The 15,986-nt window shown below is 41.2% G+C and overlaps 1 protein-coding gene across 3 annotated transcripts in view; it reads right to left on the minus strand.

The window, feature by feature from the left end:
* Positions 1-15,986, minus strand: part of LOC138737005 (uncharacterized) — a 268,455-nt gene that overhangs the window by 4,224 nt on the left and 248,245 nt on the right. For all 3 annotated transcript variants that reach the window (XR_011340709.1, XM_069887356.1, XM_069887355.1), the window contains one exon: positions 3,724-3,853. Coding sequence is in view for 2 of the 3 variants with exons in the window: in XM_069887356.1 (XP_069743457.1) it covers positions 3,724-3,853 (130 nt within the window). In the remaining variant the exon portion in view is untranslated. The remainder of the gene's footprint in view (positions 1-3,723; positions 3,854-15,986) is intronic.

Here is a 15,986-nt window from a genome sequence, read left to right on the forward strand (position 1 = left end):
GATATTATGGAAAATTGTGGAAGCCCCTGAGAGATTGAAAGGATAGGATCCCTTTCTCATAGCAGATTGGTAAATAACTGGAAGGCATAGGTTCAAGGTAATTAACAGAAAGATTAAGTTAGAGTTGAAGTATATTTTTGGATCCAGAAATTTACTTTGGTCGCAAATACAACACTTGAAATGGTGGAGGTGGAAATTCTCATCATATTTAAAAAGTACTTGGATGAATATGTATGTTGTCATATCCTGAAGGGATATAGAATGAAGATAAAAGAACAAAGAATAATGGAGTAAGATTAAAAAGGAAAGAGAGCATAACAGGTAAACTAATAGTATAACAAGTCTATATGCCAGTGACAAGAGATCTAACAGTACAGAAAGTAGACTCCCTCCAAATCATTGAATGGAGTAAACTGAGCATTTTGCAGGCTGGTAAGTATTTCTAAAATTTTTAAATTTGTTAAATAAAATATCTTGGACCAGATAGTCCCAATGAACAAAAAAAAATAGAATCAGCTGATGCAGTGAATCCAGGAATTAGTTAATTCAGAAAAAAATATTGATCAATTGGAACAGCTTTAATATGAAAGTTGAACAGCAGGGCAGTATTTCCAGTGATAGAAGAAATTCAATATTATAAACCAATATTACCCTCTCATCTACCTTGGGGTCATAAAGAAGAATTCTATGTCTTTATTTGAACAAACTTCAGTTTTTGATCTATAATTTCCAAGCAGGTTGATAGGATAGTTAAGGCTTATGGGAGGCTGGGCTTCATTAATAGTGGGATCGATTTCAAGAGTCTAGAGATCATGTTGCAACTCTACAAATCTCTGCTGAGACCATAGAATAGTGTGTTCAACTCATTATTGGAAGGGTGTGGAAGCTATGGAGAGGAGATTTACCAGGATGTAGCCTGGATTGGAAATGTCATGAGATAAGGTTAGTAGAGCTGGGACTTTTCTCTTTGGAATGAAGAAAGATGAAAGGAGACTTAATGGAAGTCTACAAGATTCTGAAAAGCATTGATAAAGTAGGCAGCCAGCACCATTTTCCCAGGGCCGAAGTATCAAACACCAGAGGATATCTGAGCAAAGTGAAGGGAGGAAAGTTTAGGAGAGACATCAGGGGTTCATTTTTTTATACTGAAAGTTGTGGGTGCCTGGAATGTCTTGGTGGGCCTGTGGAGTGGAGGCTAAAACATTAGGGGCATTTAAGAGATTCTTAGACAGGCACATGGATGAAAGAAAAATAGAGAGTTATGGGGTAGGAAGGGCTTAGTTTTTTTTGGTAGGAATATACAGGTCAGCACAACTTCTAAGGCCCTATGCATATTTTAATTTTATTTCCTATGTTTAAAATGCTTTTCTTGTGACAATAATGAGAGCAGAAAAGGAACAATATGATTGGAGCCCTGCATCTTTTTTTGATGCAGAGTGATTCAAGCTGGGAAATGCCAAAGCTAAATTGTTAGAAAGGGTTTTGATAAGGAATATGAATTTCTAATGTGAGAAAGGAAATAGAACTTATAATGGACTAAAATTACTTAGAGCAGATGAGGAAAGAGATCAATAGGCCTGCGTTTTTGAAAGTTGGATGAATCTAATGGGCTGATCAGCCTTCTCATCTGCCAAGCAATTGGGGAATATGTCATCACATTCCTGACTTGTACCCTGTAGATGCTAGAAGCATTTTGGAATGTGAGGAAGTGAGATACTCCTCACATAATATGCATCCTTCAACCTGTGCTTCCAGCCAGGGTGTTTATGCAACTGATAACTTGGGTTTTAGTCCTTGGTGACCCCTGGGTGTTGGTGGTGGATGATCCAGCAAATGGCAATACCATTGAAAATCAAATTGTTGCACAAAATCAGTTGATGCATCCAATTTAAGGAGTTACATGCTTGGAATTTTCAGTATTAATGTTGATTGACATCATCTTATCTATAGAGTGGCATATTTACAGTCACTCTTGTATCACACATATTACATAATGAGACACAAGGCATCTTGGAATCCAAAGCAGAGAACAGAGTTGATCTTTAAATGGAATCAACAGAATAAAGTATGCAAATATGTGATCCATATAATGTGTTAGAAAATATATCCTGAACAGAACCTCACTATGAAATGGAAGTTCCCAAAAAATGGGAAACGTTTGGTGTTACTGTGAAACAGCTTGTACTTTAGTTCAACATGCCATTTTCCATGGGAACAATAACAATTGCTCTGGGGTGTGCTCAGGTTTTAGATACATTCTACACTAAAGAGTTACAGGTACATGTGACTCAAGGTTAAAATGAAAGGAAGACAATTGATTAAATCAGATATATTTTCAGACTCTTGAAATAGATTGAGCAGATTTACAATCCATGTAAATGTTGTTAAAGGGCTAAGTTGTGAAAATTGACAAAGTAAATTTGTAAATTTTATTTTATAAAAGGAGGAAAATTGGTCAGGATTTGATTTGGCATCTCTGGGCCTTATTTTCACTTCGACTTCCTGAGGTTTTCCTCCCCAAGTATGGAAATGGGAGGATGACGAGACTGCCTTACACAATGATTTTCTCAACATGGTTTTCCTTAGCAACACTTCTTACAAAGGACTTTGGTGTACTCAAAAAATAACTTTGTTGCTTTGGACTCAGATGTAAGGAGAAAGGAAGGAAATTTAATTGTTGAAAGATAGGTTTGAATAAACAAGTTCAAAGAACTGCAAGGAGGAAAATCCATGGTATAATAGGAATAAACGACTGCTTTATGAAAATGATGGATTAAATCTTTCCTCTAAGTGCATGCCGTTATCTCAGATCTTTCTAGCCTTTACTCTTGGAATATATAAACAAGCAACTTCAGTTGTCGTATGTATTTCAATTATAGAATTTTCTAGAACACTGATTTGTAACTAAAAAATGGGTGGAATGGTGGCACAGCAAGCGTTGCCTCACTGTGCCAGCAACCCAAGATCAATCCAGACCTCTGATGCTGTCTATGTGGAATTCATATGTTCTCACTTGTGACCTTGTGGGTTTCTTCTGGGTGTTCTGGTTTTCTCCCACATACCAATGACATGATTTCTACTAAATTAATTGGCCATCGTAAATGCAGGTGGAGAAGGAGGAGTTGATGAGAATGTGGGGTCAGTAGGTGGTAGGGAAAACTAATGCAGGAATGGGAATGTGCTGAGAACAGACTTAAGAAATATAGAAATAACAGAATGCAGGAGTCTCATTCATGATTTTTAAGCATTTGCCCCATTTTCATTTTTGAAAATGAATGTAGAAATTTATTGTTATTATCTACACTCCTTGTGTTGACAATTTGATTGCTTGAATAGGAGTAGCAGATGGTGACACAGGGCAAGGACACAAGGCTTAAACTTTAGTAATTGAAAGGCAATGAAGGTTTGGACATGCAAAAACTTGTTTCAGAATTTGCAGTGATTTACAAAGATCCAAACAATGCAATACAGGGCCTTTCTCCATCTGCATTCCTCACCCTGGACAAGCTTATGACTTGCTTTAAAATCTAAGGCCTGCTGCCTCACAAGTCATATATGTGGATTTAGTGGTTTTACCAAAATTTGAAACAATCAAATAAAATTGTAAACAATCAAATTGTAATACTTGTCATATCATTATAAAGTCTAGAGATAGATTTGCAAATGAGCTGTTCAACCATGTATTTCAATATTTAAGAGGCTTGTTAAAACATGTTAACTTACCTTCTACGGCAGAAGTAGATAATTCCACAAGTTATACTTAGAACAACCATTACTGTGCCGCCAGCAATACCCATCAAAACTATCTGTGACTTGACTCCCAACGCAGGATTTTCAGTTCTTGTTAAACCATCTGAAGAAAATAAAATTTAGGTAGTAGGACTGACCAGAAAACAGTAAATGGAAAGCAAAAAAATACATAATAGCTCCATCATAGTTAACAGACTCAAATGTCTTGTGTCATCTAAATGTTTGAATGTCTAACGATATATTTGGTATTTGAACAGTAATAAAATTCCAATGCATGTATTTCTGGTTGTGAAACTGAATAATAAACCATTGAGGAAAGTTCAGAAATAATGAAAAAAGGTTAACTCATAATAATGGGTTTTAAGATTGTGGTAAACCACTGTTACGCTATGACTGGGTGCTGACAGCTGGACACTTCTTCCATGACCGATCCTACCCATAGGCCTTTGCGTGCTCCCCATTCCACTCTGCCTTGATCAGTCAATGAGGTTCATGGTTGTTCCAGTCTATAGTTAATAAAAGCCTATCAGTTTCACAACTTCAGTCTTTTGTGATTATTGATGGTGCATCAAAGATATTTTTGGAGAAAGAATTCTAGGAGGAGATAGATTGAAGTAGGAATTGTTAAAATAAAGGCAAAATTAATGAGCTTTTACCAAAGCATTGACAAGAAGGAAAAATATACAGAATGTTGGAGCCTGAGAAATAAAATATTCAAAATGAATTGCAGGCCAAGAGGAAATTGCTAAGTGTTGTGTGATGGAATATGGAGTGGGGACCTAGGAATTTTGTTTGGAAACACAGGGTCTAAGGAGCCGATGTGGATCAATGAGCACTGGATAAGATAAATTGGATTTGATAAAGGGCAAGATTTGTTTAGCAGGGTTTAAACCATTTGTAGTTTATGTCAAAGATGAAGATGTCAGCAAAAATAAGGGTATAAAAATAATTAATGTTAAAGAAAGTGCGGTATTTATAACACAGTGTCACTATACCTTGGACAAAAACATCACCGAATAATCCGAATTCAGTCTGGAACTGAAAGTGCTGAGTTGCAGCGTTCTTCATCAATTTATGTTGGGTACAGCCACATGGGGGGAAAAAAGGAATAAGAGATGTGGCTGGGAGAGATTGATTTAACACCAGGAGTTTCCTTATTTTGTAACTGACAGAACACTGGTGATAACAGGTAAAGTCACAGTCCAAACTACAAACAGGGCAGGACATTAGCAAAAACAGCATGTTTACATATTTAAAAAGTGACAAGGATCAAATCATTGAAGATCTTGGAAGTGAAGGTGTGCCTAAGATGTTTGGCTGTTGGTCAGAGATTGAGGACAGCAGTAGGCGATTGAGGAGCTGTTGGGGGAGAATGGAAATTATGTTAAAGCCAGTGGAAAGATTGGGAAGAAGGAAAGGAGGAATAGAACTTATGCAATTTAAATAAAATGACAGGATGTTTTTCTCCCACAATTTCAATTTGAATTAATGGAGTTTGGAAGTAGCTTCATTTCGACAGCTTTGACAAAAGAAGAACATTTGCTAAAGAGAACCTAACAAAATGATCTCAGCTAATGTGGATATTAAAAAGGAAGCGAGTGGTCCAGAACCTGCGCAGGTAGTTGGGTAAACTTGTAAAGTTAAAAGATTCATATCACACCATTTCTATTCTATCATTCTACTTCAAAATAATTCTGCCCTTTTCTGACCTGATCCCTTTTGGTAAGATGAGTCTAGATAAATATCTTGGTATTCTTCACCATATCCAAAGTTCATCACTACATTGGAAGCAAATTAGGGCAGTTTTCACCTTGTTGAAGGACTCAAGCCTGAAACGTTGGTAATGTAACTTTATCTTTGTTATATAAAGCATACTATTTGACCTACTGATTTTCTCCAGCATTTGTTTTAATTAATTATTTCTGCTTTCATGTGCCAACTTGGACAATGATATCAGGAGACCAGTTGCAGGGATGAAGTGCCATTTTCATTAATATCTATGGACTAGTTTAAGCCTTGAGTGTGTAATTGTCAATTAACTGCTGTGTAAGGTATCATTATTGTTCCCTAAACTGATTATTGATTATCAAAAGTATACAATAAAATAATTAGTTATTCATATTTCAATACTTTTTGTAGAATTAAATTAATTCTGGTATTTTCAACATTTCCACTCATTCGCCTCATTTTGAAAGCTCCATTCAGTTTTGCTCCACAACTGCAGTCTATTAACTAAATATATATATATATATATCAGTTTTGCAAAGGAGAGAATGCAAGAATTAATGTAGATGTAATGTTGTGATCCCCAGGATTCTGGATAGATGATTGCGCAGTGTACTTACTGAAATGAGGATGCCTTTGAGTGGCACAACATCAATTAATGCTGCCAACGAGTCTGGGTGAAAACTTGGGAGCCTACTGTTAAAGGATGCCAAACAACTCTAGCGCCAGGCAAGATTAGAAGATGTCAATATTGATATTTTGCATATGGATGTCAATGACAATTCCCTGGTTCACAAATTAAATAACTAATGAATGAGAAATGCAGCCTTTGCAATTGATATTATGAGATATCATTCAATGCATCTGAAAACCCTCCTTCCATTCCACTAAAAAATCTACATCTAATTGTTCAATTGAAGTGCAATGTTAACAGAAATTTATAACTATACCACTCGTAGAAGAATTTAGAATTCACCATCTATCACTGGTTTCAATGCACATTATATTGGGTGAAGTATCAAGCCGTATAATAATGGCTACATTTAGAAATGTTTCTTACTTTCAAGCTTAATAATAATGACGGAGAGAACAACGTCAGCATACTTGTTTAAATGTAAATGTTCTGCATATATTCCTACACATTCCTCCACCTTACTCTCATTCCACACTGCTGCAAAGAATTCTTAAAATAATAACTTTTAAAAATGTTATCAGTATCTGGGATAAATCCCAGATGCCTGCCAGAATTTATTACTTGACAATGAATGTGTCTGCTAGAGCTTATTCTCGGTTAATAGGCAGACCACTGCAATATCTACAAAATTGGAAGAATTATTATCAAGACAGTGATTCATCTAACTTGGTAGAGTAAGTAAATATATTTTGTGTTTTCAGAGCATCTTAATGAAGCTTATGAACCAGTTTCATTAATGTGCCAGATTGAAAATAAATATGCACAATGGGATAATTTTGATTTTAAAATTCAACAAAAAATGTGAAGCCTTGAAGGCTTCATGATAAATAGGGGAGTAATTATGCTGTGGATACATTACATTGCTGCAACACAATAATCAATTTAATTTATTACATATCAAAGTCACATTCATCTTTCATTACTAATTCTGAAAAAATCTGCTCCAACAAACTAGCTGGAGTGTTCACGGGCATTTTCAATCTCTCACTGCTGCAGTTGAAGGTTCCCAGCTGCTACAAAAGGGCATCAATCATCCCAGTGCCCAAGTAGAGTGGAAGGAGCGGTGTGTGGCATAGTCACTTTGAGAGGTTAGTCATGGCCAGAATTAACACATACCATGCAATTCTCCTAGGCTCCACAGCCGATGCAATATCAGTGGCTCTCCACTCAGCACTGGGTTACCTAGACAACAGCCACACGCATCTGGCTACTCTTCATCGAATACAGCTCAGCCTTCAACACCATCATTCCATCAGTGCTGGTCAACAAGCTCCAAACCCTGGGCCACTGCATCCCACTCTGCAACTGGATTCTTGACTTCCTTATAGGATGACCACAGCAAGTATGAATTGGAAACAACGTCTCTTCCTCCTTGATGATCAACACAGGCCCACCTCTGCTTAGCCCACTGCTCTGCTCACTCTACACCTATGACTGTTTGGCCAGGCACAATTCAAATGCTGTCTACATATTTGCTGATGACACCACGGTTGTCAGCAGAAGCACAGATGAAAATGAAGAAGCATATGGGAGTGTGCAATAGTTGATACAGTGTAAAAATCTATTTGGCCCAAAAATCTGGTATTTTCCATATATTGCATAAAGCTGATTTCCCCCCCCTCCACCCTCAACATTTTTAGCCTTTGGCCACCCATCCATCTGAGCTCCTGTCAACCCAGCCGCCCACCCACCCAAGCTCATGATGCCCCGATTACTGTCTCTCACCCAGGCTCCAGCCACCCATCCATCTGAGCACCCAATGCCCTGACTGCCGTCAATCACCCAGGCCGCAGCTGCCCTCCCATCCAATCTCCTGACACCCTGACCGTGGACTCTTGCATCGGCCCTGGCCGCCCATCCAAGCAACCGATGCCTCGAACGTGGACTTACCACCCAGTCACAGCGGCCCACCTGGCCATTAGAACTCCCAATGCCTCAAGAGATGCAGGTATTTACCGTAGTATGTGTGCAATAGTTAACCCCCTAAATTTTAACCTAAAAACTGGTTCACAAAATTTGACTACTATATGAATATATATGTTAGTTTAGTGGTGCCACAATAACAACCTTGCTCAATGTTAGCTAAATCAAGGAGCTGATTGTGGACTTCAGGAGGAAATCAGGAAAGCATGAACTAGTCCTCACTGATGTATCAGAAGTGGAGAGCATCAGGAACATCAAATTCCTGGGTGTCAACATCTCTGAAGGCCTGTCTGGGGTCTCCATATCAAAGCAATCATGAAGAAGGCTTGCTGGTGGCTATATTTCGTGAGAAGTTTAAGGAGACTTGGTTTGTCACCAAAGACTTTTGCAAATTTCTACAGGTATTCCGTGGAGAGCATTTTGTCTGGTTGCATCTAAGCCCTTTCAAATTGCTTTGTAAAATTGGGTTAACTGGGCAATTTACTAAGTTGAAGACCCAGGTACAGGGCAATTCCAGTCAAAATCTACATGGGTTCCAGACCTACCTCGGAGGTGGTCAGAGAATCCAGTTAAACATCCCATTTAAATGGGAAATGGCTCACCTGGTTGCTTTGGACTTTTAAACAGAAACAGAAAGAACACAAGGAACAGCAGGTTCCCTGTGGCTGTGTGACATATCACTCACCACGTCATTGCCAGGGCGGGATCCCCCTTAAATTGCTGGGTTAGCAATTTAACAGGCTGGTTAGGCTGCTATTTGTAAGATGCAGAAGGCACTCATGACCCAGTAATCTCACCTGGGTCACAGGAGGGCTACCCGGGTGCTACAATTTGAAAGCACCTACTGTGTGGTATGGAGGTGCCAATGCACAGGACAGGAAAAATCTCTAGAGAGTTGTTAACTCAGTCAGTGACATCACAGGCACCAGACTTCACTCCATTGAGGACATTTAGAAGAGGTGGTGTCTTGAGAAAGCAGCCTCTCTATCCTCAAGGACCTTCACTGCCCAGGCCATCCCCTCTTCATATTGCTACCATCGGGAAGGAGGTACAGGAGCCTGAAGATATGCACCTAACAGCACATGGACAGCTTCTTCCCCCCTGCCATCAGATTTCTGAATAGAGAAAGAATCACAAAATCATTTTATCTTTTTTTGCACTATCTATTTATTTTTGAAATGTAATTTAGAGCAATATTTGCACTGTCGCAAAACAATGAATTTTGTGATATGTTGATGACAATAAATGTTGATGCTGTTTTGGACATTAATATTGAGAGCCAGACTAAACCAGCGAGCACCAACAAAGAAACAAGGGATTGGCACTGCAGTGCTGGTCACCATAACATCCGAGAGAGAACATCATGGTCTAGTGAAACAACATTTCAGATGACCTGGGAGAACTGGGGCAAGGACGAGAAGGAAAATAGTCAACACAGCAGCAGAATAGAGGAAATGCAAAACTTTAAAGAGGCAATTGTATTTTCTGTGCTTTCCAAATGCAGTTCCTTGAAAACTGTACGTGTCAGTGCTGGTGAGGGAGGGAGCAACCCAAAGATCAGGAAAATGTGTACATGGCAGAATTTTAGAAAAAAGCAAAGCAAAGATGATTGGTATGTGCCTTACTCAGAGGACATCAGCTTGGGAAGAAGGTACAACTTTCCTGGTGGTGATCTTGCCTCAGGTGTGGTAGATGTTTAATGAAATGAGGGAGATGCCATCAACAGCAGCTATCTTCTGGGACTCATGTACAAAAAAAAGGACTCCTTTCTTTGAGCATGGTATGATATGATGAAGATATTTCTGGCAATTATATGCTACAGTCACTAAGATTAGCTAGGATTTATATAGCGAAAGTACAATGACCAGAGGCAACAGCCAGTCTATTAATTTTTTTTTAAATTTAAAATATAGTCATACAGCATGGTAACAGGCCCTTTCGGCCCATGAGCCTGTAGCACCCAATTGCACCCAATTGACCTACAACCTCCGCTGCATTTGCAACAGTGGGAGGAAACCAGAGGCCCCGGGAAAAGCTCATGCAGGCATGGGGAGAACGCATAAACTCCTTACAGACAGCATGGGATTTGAACCGTGGTCCCAGTCGCTGGTGCTAGCTAACCGTGCCACTACGTTTTCCTGTTCAGACATCTGACAAATATAAATTTCCTTTGGAAGTGTTAAGCTGTGTCTGACAAAAATCTATTCTGAAGGTGAATAATAGGGAGGAATAAGCAAGCATATTGATATCCTAAGAAGATATTTCACGAAGATTGAATTACTGATGAGCAGATGACAGTTGTAAATAAACTCCCTATATATTTCTCAATTAGTTTCTTCTAGGTGGATGTCCATCATATTCAGGTTAGCAGTAAAGGCTGATAGTATGGACTACAGCAGTGAAAACCCAGCTGAGGACCCTGGACATAGGCACATACTTAATGTAGATTGCAAAGTGCCAATGCCATGCAAAATTTCATAAAGGCTCAAGGCAAACTCCTCCATGCTGTTGGAGGTTGTTTTGAAATGGTGCACGTAGTTATTTCCTTCATTAGTGTTGCATTTAGCAGCATCACTGACTTCTGTTACATATATCATTTGTACTGCATGCATTACTTGGTGCAGGCAACCACCTCTAATTCACTCCATGGCCTGAAAAGAGGTCAATCTCTATGATGATGTTTGGAAATGATGAAGCACATGATGGTACCTCCTCTGGTGCATGCTAATCCTCTGATTGAAGGACCTGGAGAAAATAGTTATGCACTTGAGGCTGAATGAAGCAAATGATGTATAAAAATTAACAATATAGTAAACCTGCCTGGTATTCTGCTTCTTTCAGGTTCACACAGGGGTGCAAGGAACAGTGAGACGTCACTTGAAGTGAGGCCTTCAAATTTGAGATATCTTATTTGTTTCGCCCCTGGAGGCTGTAAAGTTGTTGTAGCTTAGTGCAGCTCAAAATATTGGGTATTCTCCCATCCAATCTTACTTCTCTCCCCCGTGCAGAAACACAGAGTGGGAGTTGGTTAATGTCTGCTGCACAGATGGTGAGAGGAGAAAGAAGGAAAACATTTCAGATGGGAATGTCTTGCATGAAAAACATGCGACTGGAGTGCAAGGAGCATTCTCCAAGGACTGGCTACTGTGACAGAGTATATAGATATATATATATATAAAAGGTATGTTTTTGAGAAATAAACTGGGGAAGGTTTGTTAGAGTAGGTTACATACAAACACTTTAAAACAGATCTTATTTGAAATATTGGAGCTCTGCTAATGCTAGACATATTGGGGCCTCGATAGCTTTTGCAAGAGCTTTGAAGAGTGATCAAGAGATTTCACTAATGGATTGTTGTTTACCAAAGGCAACAGATGAAAGAGCATGCCGGAGCCACTTTTAGAGCTTGCTGATGTAAGAGGATCATGTGGTTTTGCAAGCAGAGAAAGTCAAACAGGCTTTCTCTCAGAGAGAGAGGGATACACACACACACACACACACACACACACACACACACACACACACACACACACACACACACACACACACACACACACACACACACACACACACACACACACACACACAGATCACTTGTACAGTGTTACAACTGGGACATCAGACAACAGCTGGGTCTAGAACAGGACAAACTCAAGCTTGTGTAATGCCCCAATTTGTAAGATGGCCTGGTCAAAGCCCTTGTGGCTCATGCAAGAGGAGAGGATTGGCTGTCTAATGTTTTACCTGGAATAAGAGAAACAAAAATGAACTCTGTGGTGACCTGAAAGAAAGAGGTTATCATCTGGAGAACCCTAAAAGGGCAAGTTACATCAGCAAAACACTGAAGTGGCTGATTAAAAAGGAACAACAAATCTCTCTCTGAAAACCAACAAGAACCTTACTGAGTGGTAACTATTTACTTTTCAAGCACCAAAGCCTGGTATACTTTATAAGTGTTAAATTCTGTGCACAGTATAAGAATTGCCTGTAACCAGTGAACTTGGAGGAATGAGAAGTGAGATTGGACTGTGAATCAAATAACTTTTCTGAACTTAAACACACATTGCACACACATGTGCTTAGAATTAGAAAGTAAGTTAGGTGAAGTAAGTCAGTTAAAATGTAATTCTATTTTCATGTTTAAAGATAATTAAAAGCAACTTTTGTTTAAGTAACCATTTGTCTTGGTGAATATCCATTGCTGCTGGGTTTTGGGGTCCTCTGGGCTCGTAACAATACTGAATCAGGACATTGCTGCTGATGGCAATTGTGAAGGCAGCAAGCAAGAGCGTATGTTTGTAGGGGGAAGGAGAAATGATAACATGCCCTTAAGATGGATGGAGAAAGATGTGATGATGGAGAGAGAATTGTTGAGAAAGGAGAAGGAAGGAGAGACCGATCTCCAGGAATCACAGGAGGCTATTGAAGCAATTTCTGCAATGATTTCTGAAGCTGAAAATTGCAACAATTTCTTCCTCTCTGTGTTGAAATGCTTCTCCCACAGGTGGCCCGGTTAGTTTAGTGGTTAGTGCACCGCTGTTACAGCGCCAGTGACTGGGGTCTGCCGCTGTCTGTAAGGAGTGTGCATGTTCTCCCTGTGTCTATGTGAGTTTCTTCCGGATGCTCCGGTATCTTCCCACCCTTCAAACATACAGGGTCTGGAGGTTAATTGGGTATAATTGAGTGGCACAGCTTTGTTGGCCGAAAGGTCCTGTTACTATCCAAAGAAATTAGGAAAGGAAAGCTTCCACATTGCCCTGACCTCTTCTGAGAAGACCCTTAGTTCTTCCAGAAAGAATTGCAACCTGGAGAAGCCTTTGACGGGCACGCTGAAAATTACACTGACTTTTGAATTTCATGTTGTTGCAAGAAATTGTGAAGAAAATGAGGTTTTAATTTCATCCCATACCCGTCTGACTCGAATTAAAACTGGCTAATATTAGGGATGATAAACTTGGATTGAAAGTTGGCTACATTTGCTGTGAAAAAGCAAGTGATAGAGAAGAGAATGACAACTGTACCCTCTGACTGATTGTGTTTCTTGTTCAGAGAAAGGGAACGATAATTAGCATGCCCTAATCCATCTGTAATATGTAGCAGATGAATAATTCCTGTGTTATCTTGATTGAGTAAAGATTATCACTAATAACCAAAAAATAAATAAATAAATAAATAAATAAAATGGCCATGTATGAAAATCATAATATCCAGTCCAGCTAATAGTGGAGCTGCTGGAGGAGAGAATGGGTGTAATTTTTTATGTCCAGGGTTACTTTAACTGTGTGAAAATGCCCCCTTGAATTAATGGTTTGCAATACAGTAAAACTGAGCCTCAGATAATATATAAAGCAAGTACTATAGCAGATCCATTCAAGAGTGTCCAAAGTACACTTCACAGTTTGATTGTGAGTAAATGGGTTGACCCGTGTAATAGTGTTTTACCACTTCACAGAACACTGCTTCATCTGAAATCATCCCCTCCTCATCATGAACACAGAAAGCAACAAAGATCACTCTGAATGTAGAACCCTTAAGCAATGTTTTTGCTAGCAGACAGCGTCCTTGAGTTGAAGATTTCCTTGTGGCGCACGCCATTAGGCAGGCGAACCGGCCCCGCGTGTCACGCACGTGGTGGGGCAGCTGTGCAAAATGGCGCCATCAGGGGTTTCTTCCCGACCTCGGCACCGGGCTTAGAAGCCAGGTCCGGGCTGGGAGCATAAGACCAGTCAGGCAGACCTCAATAAATCAGTTTTGCTCACTGAACTCAACCTTTTTGGTTGTGGAGAAATTCAGTAAGCAAAGTAGCTGTCACTACATTGTGACCCCGATGGGTTCAAACGCCTTTGAACCCGATATGAACGACTCTTCGATCAATGCTATAGCCATCAAGCTTCCAGACTTCTGGGTTCAGGAGGCTGAGACCTGGTTCAGCCACGCAGAGGCTCAGTTTCACCTCCGCCGGATTTCATCAGATGCGACCAAGTTTTATCATGTGGTCGCCAACCTGGACCAGGCCACCACCAAACGGGTGCTGCACTCATTCAGCAGCCTCCCACGGAAGATAAGTATGAGACCATCAAGTGGGTGCTCACCAGCTTCCTCGGCCTCTCCAGGCGCCAGTGTCCCATTTGGATGCTGCACTCAACGCCTTGGGAAACAGAACTCCAATCGCATTGATGGATGAGATATTCGTGCTCATGGGTGATCACACCAACTTCCCACTCTTCGAGTGCATCTTCCTCGACAGCAGACACCCAGCTGTTACTGTCCCAGGAGAGCTTTGACGACCCCAGGGAGGTCGTTCAAAAAGCTCAGGAGCTATGGCTTGAATGATTCCCAGAGGGCTCAGCAATCCAACTGGTTATGAGTCCCAGGAATGACCATGTCAAGCCTTTCTCTAGCACTGTGGAAGAACACTTGGCCCCTGCAGGGGCCTCAAAGAGGATAGCCAGAACCAAGCCATCCACTTCAGGCCTCTGCTTCTTCCACCAGTGCTGGGGAGCCAAGGCATGGAAATGCCATCAGCCCAGTTCATTCCTGGGAAACGAGCAGGCCAACCACTGTTAATGGCTTTGGTGGATGGCCAAGAACACAGCCTTCTCTACCTGTGAGATGCAATCAGTGGCCGACGCTTCCTCGTTGACTCCGGGGCCCAGATCAGCGTCATCCCGGCCACAGCCATTGAGTCCCTGATCCGGCCTTGAGGACCTCCACTCCGTGCAGCCAATTCGATGGAGATCCGAACATATGGTAACAAGACCGTCCACTTCCAGCTCGGCCGGCGGAAGTTCTCGTGGAGGTTCCCTGTTTTGTCCTTCCCAACCTCCATTCTGTGTGTTGACTTCCTCCTCGCCCACAGGCTCCTGGTTGACCCCCGAGGTAGGCGACTTGTTGATCCCCGTACCTTCCAATCCGTTCACCTCAACACCTCCCGCACAGAGCAGCCGCAGATGGCCACAGTCAGCACACCCAAAGACGAGTTTCAGCGCATCCTGGATGAGTTCCCATCCCTCCTCAAGCCGCAGTTCTCCGCTGCCTCACCACACCACTAGATTTTTCATTATATCCCCACCCAAAGCCCGACTGTCTATGCCAAGGCATGCCGGCTCCCGCTGGATAAGCTCCAGATAGCGAAAGAGGAGTTCTCGCATCTGCAGGAACTGGGGATCATCTGACGCTCCGACAGTCCTTGGGCCTCGCCACTCCACCTGGTCCCGAAAACTTCCGGTAGCTGGCATCCCTGCAGAGGTTATCGACAGCTTAACGACGCGACAGTACCTGACCGTTACCCGATCCCTCACATTCAGGACTTTACAGTCAACTTGCATGGCGCGACGATGATCTCCAAGGTCAATCTGTGTGGTGAATGTCTGCCAAGCTGCCTGTCTCCCCTCTGGCGAGCCTTGCTGTACTAACATTGGCTGTGCATTATCTCTATTGTTAAGGACACTCACCTTGGATATAACTGTATATGCATCTATTGTCTTTCATTATTATACCATGAGTTTCTGCTAATAAAAGCCATGATTATGGTTTGACCACATTGTCTTAACTGGCACTTAAACCTGATGCGCGGGTATCATCAAATCCCAGTGTACCCTGAGGACATCCCCAAAACGGCCATCATCAACCCTTTCAGCTTGTTCAAATTTCTATGAATGTATTTCGGGCTCAAGAACGCCATCCAGACCTTCCAGTGCCTCATGGATACGGTGGGCAGGGATTTGAACTTTGTGTTCATTTATCTGGACGATATTCTTGTCACCAGCAGATACCGGGCACAACACAAGTCTCACCTGTGCACCCTCTTCTCCCGACTGGCCGACTTCGGCCTAACGATCAACCTGGCCAAATGCCAGTTCAGGAAAGAGTCCATGCAGTTCCTGGGCCAATC

Source organism: Narcine bancroftii, chromosome 6 (genome assembly GCF_036971445.1).
Source record: "Narcine bancroftii isolate sNarBan1 chromosome 6, sNarBan1.hap1, whole genome shotgun sequence".
Taxonomy (NCBI): Eukaryota; Metazoa; Chordata; class Chondrichthyes; order Torpediniformes; family Narcinidae; genus Narcine; species Narcine bancroftii.